We start from the raw sequence: 12,145 nt of genomic DNA on the forward strand, positions 1-12,145 counted from the left end.
AGGTTCTGGGAAGTGACAGTAACTAGATAAATTAACGGCTAACTTAATGCTCAATTCAATGACACTCTGTTGGTTGTAATATAGTTTGTGGCCCCGATCATGAGAGGCACTATTTAAAGGCAAACCTTGCTCCTTTCACCTTGGTAGCATTGTGGGGTTTTGGCACCTTAGGTGGACAGAATAAAGAGGTTTCAGTGACAACACCCTGCATTCTCCTGTTTATGGGCTAAACTGAAGCCCAAATAGATTGGGAATTGGGAGACATATGGAGGGAAAGGAGGAGACTAGCAGTAGTTGGTGGAGATGTCTGGCATTAAGGAGGGTCCACTTCCTCATTGGCATTCACGAGAACCAATGGGGACTGAGCATCTTTGGCATGAGGCCAGAGAAATCAGGTAACGTTAGGAATGCAGCTTCAGGATGCAGAGAGACTGTGGAAAGGAAAATGTCTGGAGGGCAAAAAGTTGAAGTATACAGTGAGAAGTGAAGAGCTAGAGTTGTTTTATCAAAGAGGAATGTGTTTGTTGGCGTGCAACAGCTTTATTTGTTCTTAAAACCTCTTATATTCTTAACACAGCCCCTAATAGTCAGCCTGGATTTGATATTCTTTCTGCAAAATACAGTATATTGATATTACAACAAAAATCATAACAGAATTGTTCTAAACTCTCTGAGACCCTGGGTCCTGCTATAATATAGATTTATGGGCACTGGGCCACCCTTTTTAATATCAATGATCCTTTCTACATAGTCTTATAGAGCAGAGGTTGACCCCCTCTGAGGACTAAAACTGAAACACCCAAAGGGAAACAGCCCACCCTATAATCTGTAAAAGGATTGTGAAAAGTGGTGTAACCTGCCTTTCAGCAACTTCTAGTGGTTAAATAAATTAAATCCCTGACACTCATTTTAAAATCAACAAGTAATAATTTATTTATCTAACTCCAACTGTGAACAAATTAACTAAACAATTAAGAAACCAAATAAATCCCTTCTAACTCCTATCTATTCCCAAATAAAACAGGATTCTAATGGTATGCTGTTCCAATGAATACAAGTCACAGTTATATAAAATAGAAACAGAATTTAGCCACTCAAAATTATAGCCAGGTTACGTGTCTTCTGGAATGTTCCATGCCTTCTCTGTCGAATGTTCTGTCAGGAATATTAGCTCGTTGTGCCATGAATACCTTTGTTCTTTTTACGTGCTTTCCCTAAGATTTGGAGAAGACTGTGAAAGTCAGCGATTCTCTCTTGAAAGCTGAGAGCTGTTAACTCTGGCAGATGGCAGTTAGCTCTCCTGTCTTTGTCCAACTGCCCTCTCCTTTTATATGCTTGATGACATATCAATTTTTTGCACTAGAACTGGTCCTGTGTTGTCAAAACCATCAGATTTAAATTTAATTTTGTTTTGGTATTTAAGAACCTCGTTCAAATTAATTGGTTAAATTCAAAACTTGTTGTCTTGATAAAAACTGCTGCTTGGCCCACTAACAGTAAGGCCTTTCAAGACAAATGTTTCAGTTCAGCTGCTCTCTTTGTACTCGCAAACTTTAAAACTGCTGCTCACAGACATCGATTTTACATCTCCAGTCATTAAAAAAGCACAACATCTTTTAAAGGGACCATGCAACATTTACCTCCTAGTGTTTTACAAACGCCAAATTCTAACTTCCTTCCTCCCAATTGACAAGTACTCAATCCAACTTCGCAACAACAGGCATTGAGTGAAAGCAGGCTGTTCAACTCTGGGGTGTATCACACACAATCCTGACTTCTTTTCGTCATTGAATGATTAATTAATCAATGGATACTGGTCAGCCCCAGAGCTACGCACTGAAGAATAATGGTTGAAATAGTCATTAGCTTTATTATCATTGCATTGTTGGCTATCAGAGGGTCAACCAGATGGACTTGGCCTTTACTTTGTCTACCTACCAATTGTATAAATGGCACATGACTTTTCTTGACATTATATACAATGCTTATGCACTTACTGGTATTTTGCAGCCAACCATTGTAATTGCACTGTGCTCCTGGCAAAGGGCTGTTTGGAAATGGATGGATTTTTAGAGAATTGTCCCTCATAAGGCAATGATGTCATGAATGGGATGTGTAATCCAGTTTGCAACAAGCCATTCATGAGGTCACTGGGCTGCAACAATGCAAAGCATTACATGATAAAGCTTTCACCTCAGGAGAAAATGCAGGGTGCTCCATTATCCTCGAATCCTAACTGTCAGTGAGGGATGGGGGAGAGTGTGGGATGACTTGAGATGAACTATTTGCATCTATGAAGTAGTTGAAGACAAGTCAGCCCCAATGACCGAGGACTCTGGGACATTAAATATAAAGTTAACTACTAGGACAGAGATATGAAATATCCTTTAATCACAGGCTTGTGAGGTGGATAATTGATTGAAGCAGAGACCTGACCTGGAAGTTCTTTGAGGTGATTTACATCAGTGTTGCGTCTTTAAAAAACATATATCAACCAATTGGCCTCTAGAATGAGTGACATCAGTAACTGTCTTGGGTACATTTATTTTCACACACAAGTAGTCATCTCTGCGGCTTGTTAAGTGCACTGTGCTGTTCAGCAGGGCAGGTGGAGACAAGAAGGTAAGACAAAAACATTTCTTGGCTATTTAACTTCCCTCTGAAGTGTCTTCACCGTATGCCTTACAATTCCTTTTATCACTTTTGAACAGGATCATGGGCATTCAAACACCGTCCATGGCCAGAGGACACAGGGCATGGCCCACTTTCACCTTTTCAAACCCTCCTCTGCCACCCGTATAACTGGCAACCAGACCCATTCGCCCATCGTACTAGAACTACATCAAACCCATATCAGCTAGTTCCAATCTTTAAATTCTCATTCTTTCATGCAAAGCTCCCACCATCTCTCCCTTTTGCTATCTCTACCCTCCCAACCCTCTCTACTTCTCCAATTCTAGCCCTTCTTTTTTGGCATTGCTGATTTTAATCCCTCTGTCTCTGATGGATGTCTCTTCAGGCGCCTAGTTCCTGAACCCTGGAATTCTCTCCCTAAACATCTTTGTGTTTCTAACTCAATGAAGACCCTCCTTAAAACTTATTGCTTTGACCTAATCTCTTTCTCACCTTCTTCAATATCCCTGAATGCTGCTCAATGTTAGTCTTTGTTGGGAACATCGGTTAAGTGCCACAGGATATTTTTATTGTGTTGTTGTTGAGGGTTTTGAAGGTAGAGCAACAATTACCCCAGGGTGTGAGGTAATTGCTCAGAATTAGCCAAAAGAAAGCTGTCATCACTGTTGATCTTCCCAGCTCTCCCATGTCCTTACCCTGTATACAGCAGAGATCCATTATTACAAAGTGTGGAGCTGGATGAACACAGCAGGCCAAGCAGCATCTCAGGAGCACAAAAGCTGACGTTTCGGGCCTAGGCCCTTCACCAGAGAGGGGGAATGGGGAGAGGGAACTGGAATAAATAGGGAGAGGGGGGAGGCGGACCGAAGATGGAGAGAAAAAAAGATAGGTAGAGAGGAGAGTATAGGTGGGGAGGGAGGGAGAGGATAGGTCAGTCCAGGGAAGACAGACAGGTCAAGGAGGCGGGATGAGGTGGTAGGTAGGAAATGGAGGTGCGGGTTGAGGTGGGAGGATGGGATGGGTGAGAGGAAGAACAGGTTAGGGAAGCAGAGACAGGCTGGGCTGGTTTTGGGATGCAGTGGAGGGAGGGGATGAGCTGGGCTGATTTTCTGATGCAGTGGGGAAGGGGAAGAACTGGGCTGGTTTTGGGATGCAGTGGGGGAAGGGGAGATTTCGAAGCTTGTGAAGTCCACGTTGCTACCATTGGGCTGCAGGGTTCCCAAGCGGAATATGAGTTGCTGTTCTTGCAACCTTCAGGTGGCATCACTGTGGCACTGCAGGAGGCCCATGATGGACATGTTGTCTGAGGAGTGGCAGGGGGAGTTGAAATGGTTCGCGACTGGGGTGTGCAGTTGTTTGTTGCGAACCAAGTGGAGGTGTTCTGTAAAGCGATCCCCAAGCCTCTGCTTTGTTTCCCCAATGTAGAGGAAGCCACACCGGGTGCAATGGATACAATATACCATATTGGCAGATGTGCAGGTGAACATCTGCTTGATATGGAAGGTCATCTTGGGGCCTGGGATGGGGGTGAGGGAGGTGGTGTGGGGGCAAGTGTAGCACTTCCTGCGGTTGCAGGGGAAGGTGCCAGGTGTGGAGCAGACAAGGGAGTCGCGGAGAGAGTGGTCTCTCTGGAAGGCAGACAAGAGTGGGGATAGAAAAGTAACTTGGGTGGTGGGGTCAGATTCTAGATAGTGGAAGTGTCAGAGGATGATACGTTGTATCAGGAGGTTGGTGGGGTGGTATGTAAGAATGAGGGGGATCCTCTGGGGGCAGTTGTGGCGGGGGCGGGGAGTGAGGGATGTGTTGCAGGAAATGCGGGAGATGCGGTCAAGGGCGTTCTCGACCACTGCGGGGGGAAGGTTGCGGTCCTTGAAGAACGTGGACATCTGCGATCTGCGGGAATGGAATGCCTCATCCTGGGAGCAGATGCGTCGGAGGCGGAGGAATTGGGAATAGGGGATGGAATTTTTGCAGGAGGGTGGGTGGGAGGAGGTGTATTCTAGGTAGCTGTGGGAGTCAGTGGGCTTGAAATGGACATCAGTTTCTAGCTGGTTACCTGAGATGGAGACTGAGAGGTCCAGGAAAGTGAGAGATGTGTTGGAGATGGCCCAGGTGAACTTGAGGTTGGGGTGGAAGGTGTTGGTAAAGTGGATGAACTGTTTGAGCTCTTCTGGGGAGCAAGAGGCAGCACCGATACAGTCGTTAATGTAACGGAGGAAGAGGTGGGGTTTGGGGCCTGTGTAGGTGCTGAAGAGGGACTGTTCCACATAATCTACAAAGAGGCAGGCATAGCTTGGGCCCATGCGGGTACCCATGGCCACCCGTTTTGTCTGTAGGAAGTGGGAGGAATTGAAAGAGAAGCTGTTGAGGGTGAGGACAAGTTCAGCTAGGCGGATGATTGTGTCGGTGGAGGGGGACTGGTCGAGCCTGCGCGACAGGAAGAAGCGGAGGGCCTTGAGGCCATCTGCATGAGGAATACAGGTGTATAGGGACTGGACGTCCATGGTGAAAGTGAAGTGTTGGGGGCCATGGAATTGGAAGTCCTGGAGGAGGTGGAGGGCGTGGGTGGTGTAACGGACGTAGGTGGGGAGTTCCTGGACCAAAGGGGAGAAAATGGAGTCCAGATAGGTGGAGATGAGTTCGGTGGGGCAGGAGCAGGCTGAGACAATGGGTCGACCAGGGCAGGCAGATTTGTGGATTTTGGGAAGGAGATAGAAACGGGCCGTGCGGGGTTGGGGAATAATAAGGTTGGAGGCTGTGGGTGGAAGGTCCCCTGAGGTGATGAGGTCATGGATGGTGTTGGAGATGATGGTTTGGTGCTCGGGGGTGGGGTCATTACCAAGGGGGCGGTAGGAGGAGGTGTCGGAGAGTTGGCGTTTGGCCTCGGTGATGTGGAGGTCAGTGCGCCATACTACCACTGCGCCACCCTTGTCTGTGTGCAGGCCAATGATAAACTGTATAATTCTCTTCTGTCTTTCCTTTCTTCCCCGGGCATCAACGAATATCCTCTTAAAACTCCCACAATGATCCATTCATTGTCGCTTCTGGTGTCGGGTATCTCCTCCCCTCTGTATCTCTCTATATGTCTATATGGCTTTCTCACTCTCACTCGCCCACATCTGTTACCTCTTCTCTATCATGATCCACCCATAATAATCTTCTCAACAACAGCAGATCTTGTCCTTCTTCCACTTGCAGGGAAACTGGCTTCCCACCGAAGAGCAGACAGCCATTCAAACTGCCTCCACCTTTGTGCCACCTGTGTGGAAGTACTGAGATGTCGCCAAGTTGTTGGTAGGCTTGGTAATTCCTTAGTGATGCCACCTTAGGCTATAATGTCACCCTGGCATTATTCCAAAGCACCAGCAAGCCACGTTTCTTCCTTTCATTCCCGCAGGATGAGGCATTTCAGGAGGAGACTGATGATGATGATGTGTAGGAAAAGAAGGATTTTGCCACCTGGCAGCCTCCACTGCCTGGTCCTGGAACTCCCCCAGAACAGCAGCCCATGCCAAGCTTCCAGCTGCATGCAACCCACAACCCATGCCAACTTGCAGAATGCTGTGTCCATAGAACATGAGAGGTGAGGCCAGCCTGCCTAGGATCATCCTCAAGAGTAGCAGTGCCTTCAGACTGGCACCCAGCTGCCATGGACATTGGCACTGCTGGGACATAGCGAGTAGCCCTCTCACCATCAGGCTGAAAAGCCAAGCCCCACTCTAGAGACTTGAGTGCCTAACCTAGGCAACTTTCAGTAAGCTGCCCAGATACAGTGAAAGCAGTTAGTTCATGGAACATTGGTGCGAAGGTCATGTCTGAGTGTATTATTGCCGGACTGTTAATCCAGAGACCCGGATAATGTCCTAGGGACCTGGGTTTGAATCCCACCATGGCAGAATCGAATGATAACCGTGAATTGATTCTTGGGGAAAAACCCATGTGGTTCACAAATGTCCTTTAGGCAAGGAAACTGCCATCCTTACTTGGTCTGGCCCATATGTGACTCCAGACCCACAGCAATGTGGTTGACTCTTAGCTGCCTGCTGGGCAATTAGGGATGGGCAATAAATGCTGCCTAGCCAGTGACATCCTCATCCTGTGAATGAATAAAGAAAAAAAATACATTAATTGGATCTGGACACAGTTCCCAGACACTTCTGTATTTGCTGCTGAACCTGCAGGCAGCTGTGTCTCTTTAAAACTGGTGTTACATTTCTCAAAAGGACTGCGTGGAATTCAAGGGAATATCTTCTCCATAAAATCACCCTTGAGTGCTGAGATCAATGGAGCATCAGCACCCCATCGGTGAATGAGGCTGGGACTTGGGGTGGAGAGATAAAGGCGCAGACATGTTGGCAATGGTTTTGGGACCAGTTTCTGCGCAGTTCCAAGGCCACTGTGCTCAACAGGGAGAGAAAGTTCCTCTCTCAGATCAACATTTAAGAATAAAAAGGAGGTAATAGGATATGGAAACAATATATCCACAGGATTAGGCCAATAGCTCTTACAGGAACTGAGCATGGGGGTGTTGACCTGTTTTCATTCTATAACTCTCTACATTCCATGTGGAGGAGTGCTTTATATTAAAAACTTTGGTCACAGAGTTCAGGCTTCCCCTCTTAAGTATTGGATAAGTGCAAAATGAAACAAGCATCTTTCACAACTCAGAATGCCTGGAAATTCTTCGCCATCAATTAAGTTATTTGTTGAGGTATGGTCACTGTTTCTTGGTAGAAAATACGCCCGCAGCAAGAGCCCACAATGACCTCTACATTTGTGATGCTGGATGAGGGTTATGTTTTGGCTAAGACAGTGGGGAAAGCATACCTGTTCTGTTTGGTTTGGCATCATGGGATCTTTGACGGTCACCTGGGAAGGTAGATAGAGCCTTGCTTTAACATGTCATCTCATTCCAACAGAGCAGCCCTTCTTCAGTACTGCATGGCTGTCTCTGCTGAGAATATGGGCTACAGCCTCTGGTTTGGAACTAGAAGCCGTGACCACAGAGATGGATGTGCCACGACTGGTAGTGAGTGGGATCAGTAGACCAGGAAAGCCTTGAGCCTGAGGGCTGTACAATTGGCTCCAGAATCCCAGGCTGGTAGAAGGTAATGCCAGGTGGTGTCTGTCTTCTGGATCGCTATGCCATGTCACCTGAGGGACATACTAGACTGAGGTGCAACGGTTCCAACAGTGGAACAGCCTCCTGACATTCCCTTTCCAGTCTTCCAATGACTGCCATACCTGAGAGTCGAGAGCTACTGCCAAACCCAGGGACTCACACATAGAACAGAGTCACCACAGTCATGGAGTGGGATAAGGAGTAAAGATTTCACACAGCTACACTTTAAGAAAAGAACATGTCAATACCAATTTTTATAGGCGCTTTGACAGCTAGACTCCTTCAGGGAGAACCTGACTGCAAAACTGCAATGCTGTAAGTATTCCGAATGATGCATTCCTCCATTGCACAGGGTCTTGGCTTTGAATGTGTTTTTTTTTCCTTGTGAAGTTCCCTGCAGCTGTTTGCATGATTCACTTTGCATGGCAAATCCTCACAGAAACAGCTGATGAAACATTCTGTCAATGCTTCCAGTCCCACATATCACATGCAGCCCAGTCTGCACCAGCTGCTGTGCTCTACACAGCTGCATGAGCAACGCTGGCCGTTGTACTTCCGAGGTGGAAAGGCTTCGTTCGGAATTACAGCAGGCAATGACTGTAACCCTTCAACTACCCTGACCATGTCCCTGGGGAAGCCAGTTTCTCAGCTTTACTGCTGTCACACTGAGGCACTAACACCCATATTACATTAACACAAAACAAATGTTCAAATTCCAAATTTAAAGCCGAATTTTAATTACTTCTTTTTGCTTTCTCTCTACTTTCTCATTCATTCCCATCCCTTTATGTATACAAATTAACTATTTTAAATTATATTTTACTAAACTGCTTTCCTTTCTCTAGGCTGTTTTTTAAAAATCTCTGCATGATGTTGCTCCATCCATACAGACTATCTTTTTTAAAACACATTATAATCTGTCCCTCCAGCTCCTCTCAGTCTGATTCACGGCTTTCGAACCTCAGGGCAGACTGACAGTACTCACCTCTACCCTCCAGCACCACCTTCAAGATCCTTAATGCCCTTGCATTCTTAGACAATTTATCCAAAATCCTGCATTGCATGTGTTGCAGATTTCTCCCATTATAAAACAGAAATAATCTGTCTTCAACCATTGACACAAACACCTTAATTCAACCACCAGAATTCAATTCCATGCTAATTCCAGGCCACACCCTGAGTACTGTGTGCAGTTTTGGTCTCTTTGTCTGAGGAAGGACATTTTGGCTATTGAGGGATTCCAGTGAAGGCTCACCGGGCTGATTCCCGGGCTGGCAGGACTGGCATATGAGGAAAGATGGAATTTACTGGGCTCGTACTGGCTGGAATTTGGAAGAATGAGGAAGATCTCATAGAAACATAATAAGTCCTGATGGGACTGGACAGGTTAGATGCGGGAAGAATGTTCCCGATGTTGGGCAAGTCCAGAACTAAGGGTCACGGTCTACGAATGAGGGGTAAGTCATTCTGGACTGAAATCAGGAGGAATTTCTTCACCCAGAGAGTTATGAAGCTGTGGAATTGTCTCCCACAGGAAGCTATCAGGGCCAGTTTGTTAGGTATATTCAAGAGGGAGCTGGATGTGGCCCTTGTAGCTAAAGGGATTAAGGGGTACGGGGAGAAAGCGGGAATGGGATACTGAGATTGCATGATCAGCTATGATTGTATTGAATGGTGGTGCATCTCAAAGGGCCGAATGGCCTACTCCTGCACCTTTTATTCTATTTTTCTAATCCCTGAGCCTGCAATCCCCTTTCCTTTCTTGGCCACTCTCTCAGGTCAAACCAGGCTGTTCAGGCATCTTAGTCAATTCTGAGCAGTTTGTCACATCAAATATCTTTGACATCACAAGCAACATCTATTTTCACCTCTTTATCATTACCCAGCTACACTTCTAAATCAACCCATCTACTGCTGAAATCCTCATCAAGGTCTTTGGAATTCCGGCCTCAATTATCCCATCTCATCTTTCCCATCCCATCTTTCACCTTCCATCGCTGTGAGTTTATTCAAAGCCCTTTGTCTGTTCCATGCCATGTGCCACTGTGCTCATTAACCTACTGGGTCTTCTGGGTTTTGTTTTGTGTCATGAATACTGCTCTGGGATCTTTTACATCCATTTGCGAAGGCAGATGGAGCTTACGCCCGAGAATGTGTCTTAAACTCACAATCCTCTGACTCACTGACAGTGCTATCTATTGAACCACGGCCGACATCTGAATACATCCTGAATGGAAAAGCCACCAAGCAGTATGAAGTAAGTGTGAAGTGACTTGGAACTGTATCACTGCTCCTTCCCTGTCACTGGGTCGAACTCTTATACTCTTCTACCCAGTAGCACTGTCTGTGTGTGTGTGCATCATTACATCCCAAGGACTGCAGCAGTTTAAAAATACAACTTACTACCACCTATTCCTGGGCAATTAGGGATGAACAATATATATTGGTCTGGCCAGTGATGCCCACACCCTATGATTGGAAAATAAGGCTAGATTTCCTTTTTGTATTAGAACCCTAAAACACCATGTATCAACACCAAAACATCAAAAACCTATGAGATTTTTATCTACAGTAAACACTAGAGATAAAAAGCTGACATTTGAAAAATATTGTCAGACTTGAAGCCAGTCAGTTCTCAACCTGCTGTTAAATTTGCCAGGACCTGAGCTGAAACCTGTCCTTCTGAGCATTGCTGCCTTTGAGCAATCTCTTGTTAAAGTGCTTTCAAAATTCTTCCAACAGAAAGGTACAGTCCTCTCTCCTTTCCACAATTAGGAGACGAGTTTCCACACTGAATAACCAGCCTTCTCAGAAAAGCTGCTCTTCCTTCCAACTCATCCTGTTTACAAGTTCTGTCAAATTACTGCTAAAAGCTTGATTAGTGCTTGATTGTGATGATTGCTGGGTATATTTTGTTTACAGGTAAATCTGAGACTTACCGACCCATCGCTGGACACCTTTCTGACTGTGCCAGAACATGTATAAAAATGAAGAGCTTCGTCTCCCAGTTATCTCTCCCTTCCTGGTAATTCAACTGTCACTTAATTATTGGTCATTACGCATCACAATATGTTTGCTGAACTTCCCTTTAAATGTCTGTAATTAAGTGAATGTTTTGCAATTTGCTTATTTCATCAGATACATTGTGAGATTCAGGTTCAGCTGGAAAATATACTGGGTGGAATTTTGTTTAGGTATTGCAATGGCATGGTGGCTCAGAGTTAGCACTGCTACTTCACAGCACCAGGGACCTGGGTTCAATTCCAGCCTCAAGCAACTGTCTGTGTGGAGTTTGCACATTCTCCCTGTGTCTGTGCAGCAGTTTCCTCCGGATGCTGCTGTTTTTCTCCCATAGTCCAAAGATGTGCACGTTAGGTGGATTGGCCTTGGGGAATGTGGGGTTACAAGGAGCATGTAGGGTGGGTGGGAAGCTCTTTAGAGGGTCAGTGTCGATTTAATGGGGCTGAATAGCTTGCTTCAACGCTGCAGGAGGACTATATGTAGGGGGCATCATCTGCTAACTGGACAGCTGTTGAGACACTCAGGTTGTCCCTTTATAGGACAGTCCATTGAACCACTAGCCAACCAGGCAGTGGTGAAGCTGCCGGTGAGCCCATCCCTGGAACAGAGACCTTGTTATACAAATATCACCGATTGAGAGATAGGCACTGGAGGCTCATGTGCTCAGCAGCAGTACCACTGGGATGGTTGTGCTTGCTGCCAGAAAGACAGGCACAGGACTTACAGGACAGGCACTGGGAAATCATTGGGAGGGGTTTGTTCACAGGATGGATGTTGTGGGGCAAAAGCAGGGGTTGGATCTCAATGTGTTTCCCTCTTCTTTCTGCTGTCCGGTCCCTCAAACATTGTTGATCAGAGGGTCACCCCTTTGTAATCCATTTTTTAAAAAAAATTCATTCACATGATGAGGGCATAAGTCAGCATTTATTGCCCAGAGGGCAGTTATGAGTCAACTACATTGATGTGGGTCTGGAGTCACATGTAGGCCAGACCTGGTAAGGATTGCGGTTTCCCTAAAGGACCTTAGTGAGCCAGACAGGTTTTCCCAAAAATCAACAATGGATTTATGGTCATCATTTCCACATAATCAGTGAATTCAATAATTCCACCACCTATCATGGCAGGATTTGGACCCAAGTCACCTGAACATTACCTGGGTCTCTGGATTAACAGTCCAGCAATCATACCACTAGGCCACTGCCTCCCCACCTCCCACTAAGTCACACAGTCTCAGGTATTGCACACATAACATGGTGACAAGTACATCAACAGCTGGGATAATCCCTGGGGCAGTGGGTTAGAGGGCCTGATGTGGCCATTAATTGGCCACTTAACTGTCTCAGTTGGTGATTTGGTGATTTGCCCAGA

General features: G+C 45.9%; 1 protein-coding gene across 1 annotated transcript in view; it reads left to right on the forward strand.

Annotated features, from left to right (window-relative positions):
• Nucleotides 1–9,987: 9,987 nt before the first annotated feature.
• The window catches only part of kiaa0895l, a 57,247-nt gene continuing 55,089 nt past the window's right edge, over nucleotides 9,988–12,145 (forward strand). The window contains exons 1-2 of the mRNA XM_059651595.1: nucleotides 9,988–10,013; nucleotides 10,679–10,781. Coding sequence (XP_059507578.1) covers nucleotides 10,734–10,781 — 48 coding nt within the window. The 5' untranslated portion in view covers nucleotides 9,988–10,013; nucleotides 10,679–10,733. The remainder of the gene's footprint in view (nucleotides 10,014–10,678; nucleotides 10,782–12,145) is intronic.

This window comes from Stegostoma tigrinum, chromosome 16 (assembly GCF_030684315.1).
Source record: "Stegostoma tigrinum isolate sSteTig4 chromosome 16, sSteTig4.hap1, whole genome shotgun sequence".
Lineage (NCBI taxonomy): Eukaryota > Metazoa > Chordata > Chondrichthyes > Orectolobiformes > Stegostomatidae > Stegostoma > Stegostoma tigrinum.